Source organism: Anopheles merus, chromosome X, assembly GCF_017562075.2.
Source record: "Anopheles merus strain MAF chromosome X, AmerM5.1, whole genome shotgun sequence".
Lineage (NCBI taxonomy): Eukaryota > Metazoa > Arthropoda > Insecta > Diptera > Culicidae > Anopheles > Anopheles merus.
In genome coordinates this window covers 7,880,174-7,895,971 of record NC_054081.1, presented here as the reverse complement: position 1 = coordinate 7,895,971, position 15,798 = coordinate 7,880,174, and the positions used below count along the sequence as shown (strand labels likewise).

At 48.4% G+C, this 15,798-nt stretch overlaps 1 protein-coding gene across 3 annotated transcripts; it reads right to left on the bottom strand.

The window, feature by feature from the left end:
• Positions 1 to 372: 372 nt before the first annotated feature.
• On the bottom strand, positions 373 to 11,611 carry LOC121588582 (acetylcholinesterase). 3 transcript variants are annotated; one of them, XM_041906668.1, is made up of 10 exons: positions 11,294 to 11,611; positions 6,704 to 7,345; positions 5,377 to 5,521; positions 4,750 to 5,271; positions 4,473 to 4,680; positions 3,408 to 3,550; positions 3,174 to 3,326; positions 2,915 to 3,078; positions 2,650 to 2,825; positions 373 to 2,552 (listed from the first exon to the last, which is right to left on the bottom strand). In XM_041906668.1, the coding sequence occupies exons 2-10, from the start codon at positions 7,000 to 7,002 to the stop codon at positions 2,428 to 2,430; spliced, it is 1,935 nt and encodes a 644-aa protein (XP_041762602.1). In that variant the 5' UTR covers positions 7,003 to 7,345; positions 11,294 to 11,611; the 3' UTR covers positions 373 to 2,427. The 3 variants fall into 3 exon arrangements, with proteins under 3 accessions (XP_041762602.1, XP_041762612.1, XP_041762620.1); XM_041906678.1 differs by having other exon boundaries at positions 6,704 to 7,250; XM_041906686.1 differs by lacking the exon at positions 11,294 to 11,611 and adding an exon at positions 8,604 to 8,808 and having other exon boundaries at positions 6,704 to 7,250.
• Between the last annotated feature and the right edge of the window lie 4,187 nt (positions 11,612 to 15,798).

Below are 15,798 nucleotides of genomic sequence, written 5' to 3'. Positions count from 1 at the left end.
TGACTGCCCCCTCCCCGCCGCACCAGCAGGAGATGGTACACTACTACTTCTCTACTACTCTTCTCTGCACCGCGTTACGAATTACAATAACGGTTAAAGCACCTGATATGTTGTTTGGTTTTCAGTGTGATTGTGTGTGTGTTACTTTTTTTTGTTCTGTGTTTCACTTTCTCGCCGTTCTAGAAGCAACTAGAGGTATGTACACTATGTGCACTACTCAATTTTACGTTTCTCTTTACGTCTTTTCAGCTTCACCTTCCTCTTTTTTAAACATTTTTAGAGTCAATTTGCTACACTTTCTTCTTTTACCTTTGCTTGTCCTTGTGTTTGAGTGCTCGTTTGTTGCTTTGTGTGTGTGTGTGTGTTTTTTTAAATTGTGTTAATTCTGTTTAACGCATATATTCTACACTTTACTGCATGCGCAGGTGTGGCCGTGTGTAAGATTGAGTTTTGTGTTAGTTTTCTTTTCGTTTTTTTGTTTCGCTAAACAACGCTAAACATCGTATTGAATCACATGCATGTGTATGAATGTTGTTTGTTTTGTTGATCATAAGACCGCATCGCGTATGTTTTGACCGCTACTAATAAAACAAACCAAACACGCTTCCCTCTCTACTAACAGTATTTACCAATTACTAACAATATCGCCACACGTTGACAGTTCGTGTTTACATTTCCCCTTCTTCTTTTTTTGTTTTGTTTGCTAGTTTGCTGTTGTTGTTATACTTATTTTTGCCGATCGGTATTGTTTTCAAAAGTGGGTTTACAATTCTCATAAAAAGCTTTCTTATAAAGGTAGATTTACTTATTTGCTATTTGTCTTTTCCTTTCCTGTTTTTTTTTCTGACCACTTGTTTTTTTCCCTCCCCCATACTGTTTCTTCTCATCCTTTCTGCTCGTTTATCGCTTGTTTTGTTGTGGTTTCGTTTCGTGTGTTTCTTCTACAATATTGTATATTAATATCTAAGTTTATCCAGTTTGAATGATATGTTTTGGGGTTTACATACTGCTTTACGTTAAATATATATATATATATAGTCGGTTGAACATCTAAAAAAGATGGATCCATTACTTCATAAAGAGTTGTTGTTTTGTTTTGTTTTTTTTTCGGTAATGCAAGTGCGTGTTGTTTTTCCTTGTTTTGGGTTGCTTTGATTTTTTTTATAAACGAGCCTTTTTTGTTTTTCAAATCGTTAAATAAACTTATTTGCTTCATATATAATTATGTTTTGTATGTATATGTATATATATATAATATATATATAGGTATATTAAATGTAACATCTAAATGGCGCCATGCTTTGGTTTCCTTTTAAAAGTTCATTGTTCAGATTACGACGAGTTTACAGAGAAAAACAAATGAAGAAAAACCGAAGTACAGTAGAGAGTACGGTGGAAAATCAAATCACGTGTGTTCAGAAAGGAGCAACTTTCTTCAAACGGAGGTTTTGTTTACGCTACAATTTTAGCCGGTAGTGGAGATGTGCAGCCAAAGAACGGGCCTTTTATATCCCTCGCCCTACGCGGCTGTGCCCCGACGCGTACGGTCGCTAAGCTTCTGCTAGTCGCTCTCGGTCTGCTCTCTGCTCCCTTGCTTCTTCGGCTTTTGCGACAATTTTTTTTTCTTTTTTGTTGCCCCACCTACCTTCTCCTACCGCTTGCAATATTATGCTTATATATTGTTATTTTTTGGTTTTATCATATTCTCTAGGTATAGCTACACAGCAATATTTCATAAGTCTTCAAGCACGTGATATGTATTTGTGACAGAGGTTGTTTCTTTTTTTTGTTGTTGTCTGCTACTTCTTTCTTTTTTTTCTTTTTTGGTTGGTTGTTGTTCAGGGCACCAGTAGCCCAAAGAAAAAGATCACAGGATCCAGTCCTTTGGTAACGTGTTGTGGCGATATGTATTATTTTCTTTCTCCCCCACTGATTCTTCCTTTCGTTTTTGTTGTTGTTCCTACTCGCTGTTGGCTGTTTCTTGTATCCCGCTCGCTCTCTCTCTCTTTTATCGTTTTTTAACTCACTGCTTCCCATTTGCACTGAGCTTGGTTTGATTGTTGTTGTTAGCTGTTAGAGTATATTCGTTTTACGTTTGGGTATGTGTGTTTCCCCCTTTCTGTTTGCTGCTTGTCTGCCTTTAAGAGGGATGTATGTATCCGTGAATTGATGAAAAGCGCCTGCGCTTCACCAAGAAAAAGCTCCTTGAAATTCGATAATACGCCATCACAAAACCAATGAATACTTTCCGCTGTCCGCGGATGATGCGGATCGGCCTATCGCGGGGTCAAGCATGGATAAATAGGCTGCTTCTATCCGGGGTGCCACGAACTAGAGAGCTTGGGAATGGGTGGGGAAAACGTGTACGGGTATTGGGCGCGGGGGATGAGCGGGATAATGGGTGGATGCTGTGCTGTGCGCACCGTCTTAGGCTGCTACCAATCTCGCCACCGCCAGACCGAGCGCGATCAGCAGCGCAACGGTGGGCGCTGCCCGGGCGGTGCTTGCTATCGAGGTGTGGTCGTCGAGCTTGCACGGATCCTTCAAGGGCACTGCAAGGAAAAGGGTAAGGTCGGATAAGGCATAAGGCATCGAGCGGTGAGAGAAGAGAAATAATAGAGAGAACCATAAGGCACTAGCGTAACCTACCCGACCAGGCCCGCAGTCTTGGTAGGAAGTCGTTCCAGAAGGCGCACGAGGTCGCCATCGGTCCGCGGCCATACTTTTCGCCCCGCAGATCGTCCTCGCCCTCCGCGTTGAAGATAAAGTAGATCGGGTTCTCCCTCGTGTACAGTGGCCAGTGTTCACCCTCCAGGGCCGGATTGCTGTGAATGGAGGGGAAGGGAAGGAAAAGGAATAGTGCTTTTATGTTGCCTGCAATTTCCAGCCGACGGGGCTCGTAGGGTGTACGTACCCGGTGCGTGCAAACTCGCTCACCGACAGTACCATGCGGCGGCTCAAGTCCCGCTCCCGCTGCCGGTACTGAAGCGACGCGTTCATCGGCTGGCCGAAGATATACTCGACCTCGTCGCCGTGCAGCACGCCCATCCATTCGCCCCAGAGGGAGGTGCTGGTGCGCTGAAAAACGTCAAATTAAGCAGATCCCTTTCGGTTAGCATTCGAATCAAATCGGGCTGAGGCGGAACAGCACCAACAACAAAGCATAAACTTACGTGCGTGAAGTAGTAATAGTGCACCGAGGCGCCACGCTCCGTCAGCCCGAGCGCGAACTCGTTCGTCGGACAGATGAAGAAGTGGTCCCCGACAGCCCGCCCGACCTGGTGCTGGTTCTGGTACCCATCGTTGCCACTCTCCCATCCCGTGTACTGGGGTGGTGTGAGGTGAAAAACACGTTAGAACAGGACTGCGCTTTGAAAAATGAGGTACTATATCACACAAACACACACCTGAAAGATGATTGCCTCGCGTTCCGGCTCGGACGCTTTGTTGAAGATGGTGTTCATGATTTCCAAAAACTTGTCCCTCGGCAGCGAGGTGGCCGCATCCTTCTCAAAGTAGTCGATAAAGTCGTACAGCAGAAAGTAGGTGCCTGCAGGTAGGAGAGCAAACACACGTTCCAGTTAAGCAAGAGCTGAGGTCCGGCAAAAAACCGGAGTCGACTCTGATTCGAAACCGATAATTTCAAAACCGACTCCGAAACGTAGGTCCGCCCAGCATTCATCTGGAGCCGTCCGAAATCATCCGAAGTCATTCGAAGCTATCTGGAGTCAGCCGGAGTCTGACAGAATCGTCTGGAACCGATCGGAATAGTCTGGAGCTGTCCTGAGTCGTCTGGAGTTGGAGTCATCCGAAGTCGTCCGGAGTCATCCGAAGACATCCGGAGTCATTCGGAGTCATCCGGAGTCATCTGGAGTCATCAGAAGTCGTCCGAAGTCGTCCGCAGTCGTCTAGACGGACGACTCCGAACGATTCCGTACGACTCCGAACAACTCCGGATAACTCCAGCCGACTCTGGATGACCCCAGACAACTCTGGAAGATTCTGGACGACTGCAACTCCAGACAACTTCAACTTCAGACGACTTCAACTCCAGACGACTTCAACTCCAGAAGACTTTGGACAACTCCGGACCACTACGAACGACTCCAGGCGATTCCAGGCGACTCTGGACGACTCCAGACTACTCCGGATAACTCCAGACGACTCTGGATGACTCCAAAAGACTCTGGAAGACTCCGGAAGATTTTGGACGACTCCGGACCACTCCGAACGACTACGGGTGACTCCGGACGACTCTGGACGACTCCGGTCGTCTTTGGACGACTTCCTCCGACTCTGGATGACTCTAGACGACCAACCCAAGCGACTCAATCCCGCACGACTCCGACTCTGGACGGAACTAGTGCCGAAATCGGAATTGGAAATCGGAATAATAGTCGGAGTCGTATCGGAGATGTGGGTGTCTTCCAGAGAGCAAATCATTAGTCTATAGCCGCCCACTACCATCGTACCTTCGTCCCGGTTGCTGCCGACCAGTATGTCAATTCCTTCGAGGTTTGCCTCACGCAGCATGGTCATCGGATCGGCTGTCATGAACACTCCGTCGATGGTCGGCGCGGACGGAAACCCCAGTATGCCGGAGTACGAATTCCACTGCTGGACCGAGATCGTCTTCGCGTCCACGTTCCTCATGCACTGCATGACCGTGCTCGGTGACTCCTGGACAGCGTGCAGAGAACGAGCCGGTTAGCTAAGCAGACAGAGTGCCGAAATCGATATTCCCATTACCTTCAACATTGTCAGATTACAGTTGCAGTCGTCGATGAGCCCTTCCGCGATCTGCAGCGCCTTCTCGGCCGTCATGTGGCTCCACGGTGCGTTGAGCGTGCCCGATTGCAGGATGCCCCGCTTGGACAGGCCGCGCGTCACCGGCGACAGCAGGTGCAGGCTGACCGAGCTGCCGCCCGCCGACTCGCCGAACAGCGTGATCAGGTCCGGGTCGCCGCCGAACGCTTTCGCGTTTTCCTTCAGCCACCGGATCGCCAGCGCCTGGTCCCACATGCCCATGTTGCCGGGCGCATCCTCCTCGTACCCGTTGATGTACGGTGCCAGGTAGAGGAAGCCGAACGCACCGACCCGGTACTGCATCGACGCCACGATCACATTGCCAACCGCGGCCAGTATTTCTGCGTTGTAGATGTCCAGGGTGGAGGTGCCGCTCATGAACCCGCCGCCATAGATCCAAACCAGCATTGCCAGCCCGCCCTTCGACTGGTGCTGGCGCTGGAAATCGTCATCGTCCTGGAAATACTGCACCCAAACGCGAGCGAGGGAGAATTAAGTGGGAGGATGTATAGAAATAGCCACCATACGGTAAAGGGCATCGCAGCTTCCGCAACGCTACGCAACACTTACGTCATTGCTTCCAAAGTTCAGGCCGCGTCCATGCCGTAGGCGTGTTTTCGTCGGCACCCAGATGTTCAGATACAGACAGTCCTCAGAAACGTTCGTGTTGGGATTCCACATCTCTTCGCCTGCGAAGCCGGGGAAATATTCGTACCTGGAAACGGAAGGCATCCAATAGGCAAGCGAGTGGAAGGTCAGCGTCAGTAACTCTTTTCTTTACATTTCCAATTGCACAACTCCGAATGTTTGAGGAGTTCCTCCGACGTACGTAGGTTCGTAGGAAATGGAAAAGGGTGTTTTTTTATTGACAGCGGAAAATAATACAACGATATACAAAGGCAATTGTTGGTAAAAGATAGACATCCGAAGAAATGTCACAAAACGCTTCCTGAGATGAACAAATTCTCAGCATACAGCATATGGGAATGAAATCATAGCTAGACATTGATATTCCTGATCACTTTTAAGTTCTTACAACCGGTTTAAGTTCCCAAGATACTTAGATATCAAAACGAGTGCATCGTCATTGTATACTGGAACTCGTAGTCATCACAACGCAATAAAAGCTGTAATTCAACCAAAGATTCAAATGGCGTAGTTCGCAAGGATACTGAGAAATCATTAGCGGATTCATTAGGCGTTTGTAGTTGTCACTGTTTGTCAGAGAACTAAAAAGCTTTAGGTCGTGCTCTGGCAGCAATTGAACAAGATATCCGAATCGAATAAACATATAGAGTTGTATGGAGGTACAATGTTAGGCACTCTCCAACAAACTAGAGTCGAATGTCTTGGTCGATAGGTTGCTCGGAAAAAAGTACTACCCAAGTTCCCTAGAAACTGAATTATTCTGAAGGCCAGGAATTGAGTGTAAGGAATCAGCAGAGCAAAAGCATTATTTGCACACAATTTCCTAGTAACCCAATGATTTGAAGCAATTAGCAAAGATAGAAAAATGTTGAATTATTTAATGTAGATTAGAATTCAGAGTTTTCTAGGAGTTGCAGAGATTTTTTATTCCCCTTTAAAATGACCTAATTGAGGCATACCAAAAGTTAGTAATTTTAAATCAAAATGTCAAAATCCGCATTTCTGGTAAAAAGGGCGTTCATTGGGACGTAAATTCCTAGATTTAAGTTCCGATGGCAGCATTTGCTGCTGGTTCCCAGATTTCCTGGGAGTACCAAGCATTTAAAAGGAGGTTCTGAGCATTTTACCCGAATGTCCAGGTTCCCAGGATGTGGGGTGACATTCAAAAAAGGAAGTACATGGAATTCACACACACACACACACACACACACAAACAAACAACACACGCACACCTACATGACAAACTCACCGTTCCTGTATGCACGACGGAGGTAGTCTGGTTGCATCGAGCACCCCGTGCCACGGTTCGGCCGGGACGGGCTTCTTGAACCGCAGGCTGTCGACCGGCGGCTTCGCGAACGGTACGCCATTGAACACGTGCACCTCGCGCCCCTGCACCATGGTCGAGCGGCCGCGGATCGGACCGCTGCTCGTCTGCACCACCAGCCGATCGATGATGGCGTAGGCGGGACATATCACAGTCGCACCGAGCAGCAGCACCAGCACGTTGCCGACGCCAACTGCCGACTGGTGGTACGCGGACGCCATGCTGGCGCTGTCGGGGCCTCTGGTGCGCACGGACGCCTGGTGGTGGGCTCGGGAGCGGTTGATCGGTAGTTCCCGGTGCGTTCCGCTCGTCGCTAGCGCAAAAACGCGTTTCCTGAGACGGCGGTTTTTGCGGCGGGTTTGGGGCTTTGGTTGTTTGCTGGTTCGTCGGCTGGTTGTTGCACAGGTTGTAGAGTCGTTTTGGGCGTTCGCTGACACACTCACATTTCACATCACTATTGTTACCGTCACTGGATGGGGGTTGGAGGAGATGGTTTCGATAATATTTTTGTATCGTTATTTCTTGCGCCCGTCCGTTTGCGCCTTGCGATTCGAGAGTGATGCGCTGTGGAAATCGCACGAACAAACGATCAGCAACAACAGCGGAGGGGGGGAGAAAACACACACACACACACACACACACACACACACACACACACACACACACACACACACGTGTGAAAAAGTCTGCAGCTGGTTACAGAATGTGTTCAATTCTATAGCCACAACGTTTGCCTGCTCCAACGGCTCAGTGTCAGTGCAGGGGTACTGGAGGTAGATTTGTTCGTACGATACAGCAGAGCGCTCGCCACTGCTAATGACCCCATTTTTCACTTCCCCGTCCACCCCGTCTTCTCTCCTCTATCCATGGATGTAAATCAACACAAACACACACACCCACGCATGTGCGCGCGCGCTCGTGTTATCAGCTGCCCCAACACAATCACACCGCTCTCGCGCGCCCGCTTCAGTGAGAAAGAGAGAGAGAGAGCGCGAGCGCGTCCGAGTAGTAGTATCGTAAATTGGAATCACATGCTCACATGGAGCACGGTGTGTGTAACACGAATGGTCCCCGTCGTTGTGCGCAAGCCTCGCGGAAAAAACGGCCACGCTCGTTCCGCCAGCCAGCAGGACGGGGCACCAAAATGGGCACGTTGACATCAGGACATTTATATTACATAAAAACAAAACACACAGCGCGCAGCACAGCAAATGCTTGAGCATGATGTGTTTTTGCTTATTATTGTTTTTTTGCTCCTCTGCAATGTGTTTGATACGCGACCGCAAGCTCCCTGTTTATTATTATTTTTTTTAATGTTTAGTAGGCAATTTGTCCAAAGCATGAGGCCATTGGTGAGGCACTTTGTTGTTATTCTCCGTAATTTTTCGATTGTATATAGATATACGTGTGGAACATCCTCCTAGGACAAACCGGGCTAGCATCACCTAGCTATACGGCTCGGTTTCGATTCGATGGTTCCGGCGATCTCTCAATGTCCTTCATTTCATGGTCATCCAGCAACACAAACACACACACTCGCAGAAAATCCCCAAACCACTACTAATAACCCTGCCTTGCTTTTTTCTTCCCCCCTTCGCCGTAAAATCGTTACAGAAAATTGAAAACACACTGTGCCCCAAAGCGGGACGCCCAAACCACTGGAAATGAGATTCAATTATGGTACTACACCTTTGACCTTCGCGGTAATCCTGCACTGCACGGCGAGCAGGACAACAACAAAAACTCCTCCACCCCCCCCCCCCCTCTCTCCCAAAAAGCAAAAGCAAAACGGCTCCACTATCGATCACATTGCTAGCCTTACCGCGTGCCCTGTGTGCTCGACTGTGTCAGCTCAACTTGTAGACGCAACGCACAGAGCGTTAAGAAGATAGAAGACGGGACAAAATAGCAACAACATCACACACCGAAGCAATCCACACGTGTGCAGGTGAACCATGCGAATTGCATACAATTGTGGCCCCTTCCCATCGTCTACTCCCACCAAGCCTGTCCCCTTGGAGCATCCATTAGATCCAGCAAATGGGGCCAGTCGAGTACCCCCTTCCCCTCCCCTTCGCTACGTCCCAGCTAGTCCACACATTATGTAATTTATTGATTTTGCCGTCCAACAAACAACAGCTAAAGGAAAAACCGCCACAAGGCACCGATGGCCATGTTTTATTTAGCAGCTGAAGATGAACAGTGTAACCTCACGGCATGGGGTCCTTTCCTCTGTGTGTGTGTTTGTGACCATCCCCCACACCCCTTGGGGATGCTCTTCGCAAGAATCCGGGTGGGGGTAGGATGACCCACCACACCGCTATCCCCTCTAAACAAAAAAAAAGTGCTGAATTTTACACCACACCATGCCGCCGTCTGTGTAGTAGAATACTACGGCAAGGCGGCGTGCGTACACCGCGTTCTCCACATCATATCACACTCCACCTGTAGGGTCCACATCGTATCACCCCCCCTTTCGCACAGGCAAAGCCAGCTAAGAAGACACCAAATAGAACCCACCCCCAAACACACACACACACACGCACGCCCAGCAGAATGTTTTACTACGTGCGGTTCTAGGAAGAGGTGTGTAGTAGGACGAGCAGGTAGAAGTAAAACAACAAAAAAAAAACAGCAAAGAAAACGAAAAGGAAGCAAACAGGCTCTACGCAACGTACACAAACGCCCACGCGCGGCGCACAGAAACCCTGCCATCGGTTCTGCCTTTGACCTTGAGCGTACTGCACACACACACGCGCACGCACACGACAGCGACGCGAGTGCAGGGGCAGGAGCGCTTAGAGGTTTGCGGGCGGCTGCACACACGACGAGAGCAAACTAATTCGATAAATACTGTGACAATTCAATTGATTTCGTCTTGCGTCGTGCTACTCTCCCTCACTCGCTCGTCGCCGTTCTGAACCCCGTTCATGCTCCCTTCCCTTACCACCACCACCACCACCATAGAATTTAGTTTAGTAACAAGCGGCCTCGACAAGCACTCCCAGGAAGCCCAGCAAGCTCCAGGATGCGAAACCCTTCCCCCCTGCCGCAATAGAATGTTGAATCCCGTCTTCTATCATCAGCCTCTCTCTCTCTCTCTCTATCTCTCAGTTAATGGGCAGAAGCAAGGTGTGTGAGAGAGCGAGAGATATATTGATTTTTCGCAGTCCGCGCCCACACATCCCAGCACCACAGGTCTGGACCTGGGCCTGGAGGAACACCCTGCCCCATTTCCCCCCATCCCCAACCGGGATCGGTCAACAATAGATGCACACACATAGACGAGTGGAGAGTAAAGATAGAGAGAGAAGATAGTAGAAAGGAAACCCCTCTTCTTGCTCTCGCCCCCCCCCCCCCCCCCCCCGCACGACTACATTATACCTCAACAAACAACTGGACAGCTTCGACGACAAATGCTGCAAACGAGTTGTGGCAAACTATTTTGTGCAATGGCTGCGCGCCCACTGTTCCCACAATTCCACAAGCAGCAGCGTTACGTTACTTTGCGTTACGCGTTACGCTGCTGCTACTACTCTACTACTACGGCAGGGTTTACTACGGACTCGCGCGCGCGTGTCGCTACTAGGAAATCTCCTCCTGCTGCCGCAGGTATTACTCGGAAGGACTGCAATATGTGTGTGTGTGTATGTGTGACGGAGCGGCCTAGAAGCCTTTCCAAATTCTTGGAGGATCCAGAGAGTGGGTGGGAGACTCGTCTACGGCTTGTGCAGCACACGCACAGCAGGCACAACCTGTGCACTGCGCGCAAGGACGAGCCTCCAACCAGACGTCGCGGCGACCCAGAACAGTTCTACCTCTCTCTTTCTCTCTCTCTCTTTTTCTCTCTCGCTGTGTGCCGCTGATTTTGTGGGGTCGATGAACAGAAGCAATGGGGTTTGGAAATTTGAGGGTATCGGAAGGAGTGACCCTGTCTGCTCCTCAGCCGTTCAGGTTGATTGTAATTGGTTGGTCCTGCTGTTGCGAGCGGCTCTTCCAACAGGCTCTTCCGTCCCTACCCACTACCCCACCAGTTTAAAGGCTCGCAAGCTATACACAGAGCCCTGTGTAAGATCCTGTGGACCGCTCCGGGGCACACACACACTAAAAACACACTAGGCGCCGCACGCTAGGGATCCCACGGGGTACGGTCCGGGAAACGGGAGCCAACAGTAGCAGGACCTCTTCCACTCAACCCGTGGAATGTAAAGGAATGTCCCAACTACAACAAGCCCCCTTCCCCGATTTGGCCAGTCAGTGTGCAATGGTGGAATAAGTATCGCTAAACCCTCAAACCATCCCCAGGAAATTGTAAGTACCAGTGCCAGCTGTGGAGCCCTCCAAAAAGGAGTCGCGAAATACGAAACACACACACGCACACGGTTAAAACACACACACACACACTGGTGTTGGAGTTAGTGTCCCAACTTCTGGAACACCTCGCGTAGCAACACACACACACACACACACACACACACACACACACACACACACACACACACACCAACACACCTTTTTTTTGCTTTTCCTGTTTTTTTTTTTCCGGGGGAGCTCCTGTTTTGCTCTGCTCTGTCGTTTCAAAACTTGCTTGCTGGTCGGCGAAAGTTTGCGCGTGAGACTGTGGCGGTATGCGTGAGGGTATGTATTTGTGTCTGTGTGAATTATGCAAAGCGCCACACAGTAACAGCCGGGGAACACAAAACACACTGGTTTAAAACGGAAAAGTCGGTAGTATCAAAATGTTAATCTCTCGCCAACTGCTCAACTGAAACTGAACACGCAGTACACGGCACCGTGAGACACACGCCACACACCACCGGAGGGGTTCGTCGTCCAGGTCGTCCTGAGCCGAGCCGAGCGCAGCCGCTTCGGCCCAACAGTTGTTGCTGCTTTTGGGTGTGAGGGAAGGGGAGGGGGGGGGGTGGGAGGAATTTTGTTTTTTTTCGTTGCCCTTTTTCCGTGCCTTTTTTGTTTGCTTTCTTTTTGACTTCTTCTAATGTGTGTGTGTGTCAGTAGCAATGGTTAGAGTAACGCGAGTAGTCGGCGGCCACCGTTTCGCACACATCGATAGATATAGGGGAAAACGGGGCAACGTGAGCATCCCTTTATTTAAACATTTTTTTCACTAGAGGGATACACATTGCAAGGCACCACATCATCAGTTTTATGAACATCATGCAATGTTTTCCATATGCAAACATACGAATGAAGAAGTAGGTGTCTTGTATGACCTAATAATGCTACACTTAATACTGAAAAAACTGTTAAAACCATTTCAAGGCCTTACCGATGAGAAGCGTACAGCAATTTACAATGTTAAACTGTATTGCTATGCATCTATACTCGAGCAGAAACGGAAAAGGTCATAGTAATGTTTGAAATTGATGTTATCTTCAAAATATGGTCTTCATATTGGTCTGATGAAATTGCATCGCGTGTGAGCAGAACACTATGTCACTGTTGAAACATTATGCTCTAGAAATATATCAAATAAATGTACTAGAAATATATCATTTGCGCCACAAGCTATTTCAAGACTGTGCCGTAATATCCAGTACACAGTAAAATTCTTTTTTTTTCTATTTAAACTATGCATTTTTAAATTGAACTGTTAACATGGCTGACACTCATTAGAAGCAGCAGACAACAGGCATGTAAATAAAAAATGTATACCATTGGCTTAAGATCACAGGGAATCCTTCCCTGATCACACGTTTAGACTAAAATGTGACTAAAATAGTTCTAAACAGCGCACAATAAGCACTTATGCAGACTTACAACTTGAAAGACTCTTCACGTACCGGTAGTCCTCGAAATCCGCAGTTCCTGATATACGCAGATTCGGAAATTGGTGTTTAGTTATAAGCAAAAATATTTCCTTTAACCCCATTATGTTAGATTTTAAAAGTCATTTAAACATGAAAGGATGTACTGTTCCTTCGGAATCATGTGTAATTATTATAGACTATAAAATCACCTACTTGAAGTAGCACAACACGAAATGTTAATTAAGTATGGATGAGAACCGTGAAATTCGCATTACGCGGATGATAAGCATACTCGGTTCCTCCTCTGTTTGCATCAAAAGCGTTTCTCGAGGACATCCCGAACCTGTAATGCCGTAAGTCTAACACATTAAAAGTCTGAAAACGTTCTATAAGAATAAATTAACAGGTTTGATCAAAGCTCAGACATCAAAAACCCTTCCAATTTTAGTTTGACCATTGCAATCTTACAAACGTCTGCAAAATGTTTAAACGGGTTTACATCTGTCAAGATTGTTTAGTATCTCCAAAGATCCGATATTACGTCGATTGAAACGTGTAAACGTAAAATGTGTTTAGAACGGCTTGACGTTGCCATTTTGTCCCGCTTTCCCCCTGCGATGCATTCGGTGTGTCCACCATCAGCAGCTCTCTCTCTTCTCTCTCTCTCTTCTCTCTCTCTCTCTCTCTCTCTCTCTCTCTCTCTCTGTCGCTCACACAGAGCACGAACACAACACAAGTAGCCGACTGTGACCAACCCGCCCCGCCCGGTCATTGTCGTTCATACCCTCTTCCCCTGAGCATCTATTACGATCTGCTGTGGTGGTTCCGGTTTGTACCGAAAAATCGATCCTCGCGCGCTCCGAATCTCTCTCTCTCGCTCGAGCGTGCGCGCGCGCGCCCGGTTTTTGCTCCTCTCCCACCAAACCACTCGGGGCGGAGGAGAGGAGTTGTGAGGAGAGCCGCGGAGGAGTTAATCAACCCGACGACGACCCGCGGCCCGAACGCGGTTCCGCCAGCAGCTTCGGCTGCCCGGCCAGCTCCGGGAGCACTACACCGTTAGGGGGCGGTGTTGTCAGAGGGAAAGGAGGGGGGGGGGGAGGGGGAAATCACATGCCACAGCACAGCATCGGTATGCAGGGGTGGACAACATCCAACCCACCAGCCGAACGAAAGGGAGAGGAAGGTTTGAACAGCCCGGAAAGCGATGCAGTTTCAATTTCGGGTACCTTTATAGTCCTGGCCCGTACACTGTGTTTTGTGTGTATGTATATGGTGCCCACTCGACACATATACACGCACACAGATACACACAGATAAACAAGTAAGTGAGCGCGCGCGCACACACCATAAAATTCCACCCGTTGGCAATCGTTTGATGATGATGCGTGGACCAAAATGCGCCCCCCGGGCCAGTCCAGGCCCGCGAGCAGCATATGCGTGTACGCGGACTTTTTTTTAAATTGGCTACTGCTGCTGTGCACCCCTGCCCTTACCCACTGGCAACGAGCGAACGAAACGAACCAATTGTGCTGGTTTACGGTACAACACCCGGTGCCGCCAGTGCTGGCGTTCTTCTGGAGACCTGTGGACACATTAGAAGCCACTCACACAGCGTGAATAATTATGATGATTAGCAGCGCAGGGAGGAGGATGAGGAGTAAGAGAAGAGGCAGAGCAAACAACCCCCGGGACAGGAAGAGAAGGCATGCGGCTGCTGTTTTGGTGGGAAACGCCGATGTCGAATATTAGTTGACTTATAATTAGTTCCGAAGCCTCCGAAGTGTTCCCCAGTGCTCCAGCGAAGCACTAACGCAGTAACGAATTAGTGATGGGAGAAACGAAGTTTTCGTCCGAATCGATTCCGGCTGGCTCCGAAGTTTTCTGGAATCGATTGCGGCTAGTAGGTTCGGAGTTGGTTCCGGAATTGGTTCCGAAATCGGCACCAGAATCGGTATCGGGTTCGGAATTGGTTCCGGAATCGGCTCCAGAATTGATACTTGACCCGGAATTGGAATCAGCTCCGGAATTGGATCCCGAATCGTAATCGGTATAGAAATCGGAATCGGTTCCGGAATCGAAATAGGCTTCGAAATTGGAATAGACTCCGAAATCAGAGTCGGTTCCGGCATCTCCATAAGAATCTCCATAAAAGACGCGTGGATCCAATGATGCTACGTATAGATAGCCGCAAACAATGCAAATTCTCATGGAGATTCGCGGGCGGATTTCGCTTCTGAAATGTCTTGTTTTAATTCCAGAGCTGATTCTCCTTCTGGAGCTAATTCCAATTCTGGAGTCAATTCTGATTCTGTTATCGGAGCAAATTGCGAATCCCAGGTCGATTCCGATTCCGGATCCGATTCCGGATTCAACTCCTGAATTCGCCCCGCAGTCGACTCCGGAATCGGAATCAGCTCCGGATTTGGCTCTGAAATCATAATCGGTTCCGGAATCGGAATCGGCTCTAGAATCGGAATTGGCTCCGAAATCAGAAACGGCTCGAAAATCGGAAAATCGGTTTCAATATCTCCATAAGAATAGGCACTTGGGTCTGGTACGTATTGATAGCAGCAAAGAATCAAAAATTACTTGTAAACGATCCATTCTCATTGAGATTCCCCGACTGATTTCCTTACTAAAACTTCTTATTTCAACTCAAAAACTGATTATCCTTCCGGATCTAATTCTGTAGTCATGTTTGATTCTATTACCGGAACAAATTGCGATTCCCAGATCGATTCCGATTCCGAAGCCCTCTCTGATTCTGGAACCGTTTTCGGATGCAAGTCAGGAATCGACTCCAGAATTGAATCCGAGTACAGAATTAGAATCGGGTAGGTCCGATTCCGAGCTCCCACCACTATAACGAATCTTTACAAATGGGGTTTGGGGGACATCGGATGACTCTATCTCCCTCAAGAAACGCGCCGAGTATAGTCACGCGTGCATGATGCATCGGGGTATTCCGGAATTGCAGAGGGGAAAAAAACGTAACGTCTTCCAATCGTTTCCCCGTAAATTGAAGCAAACAGCTCACAGCCTTGATTGGTAAGATTCAAATAGTTGGAATAGCTTCACCCTCATGGTGTACACAATTGCAGATAAATCCTGAACCATCTCCCAACGAGTATTGTCTACAAATTGAACAACAAAACTAGTTGTGATATTTCATATTTACTCACCACTATATCGGCGGTGCCAAACCGGACCGGCAAAACTAGTTTGCGGGGGAGGGAGAAGAAACGAACG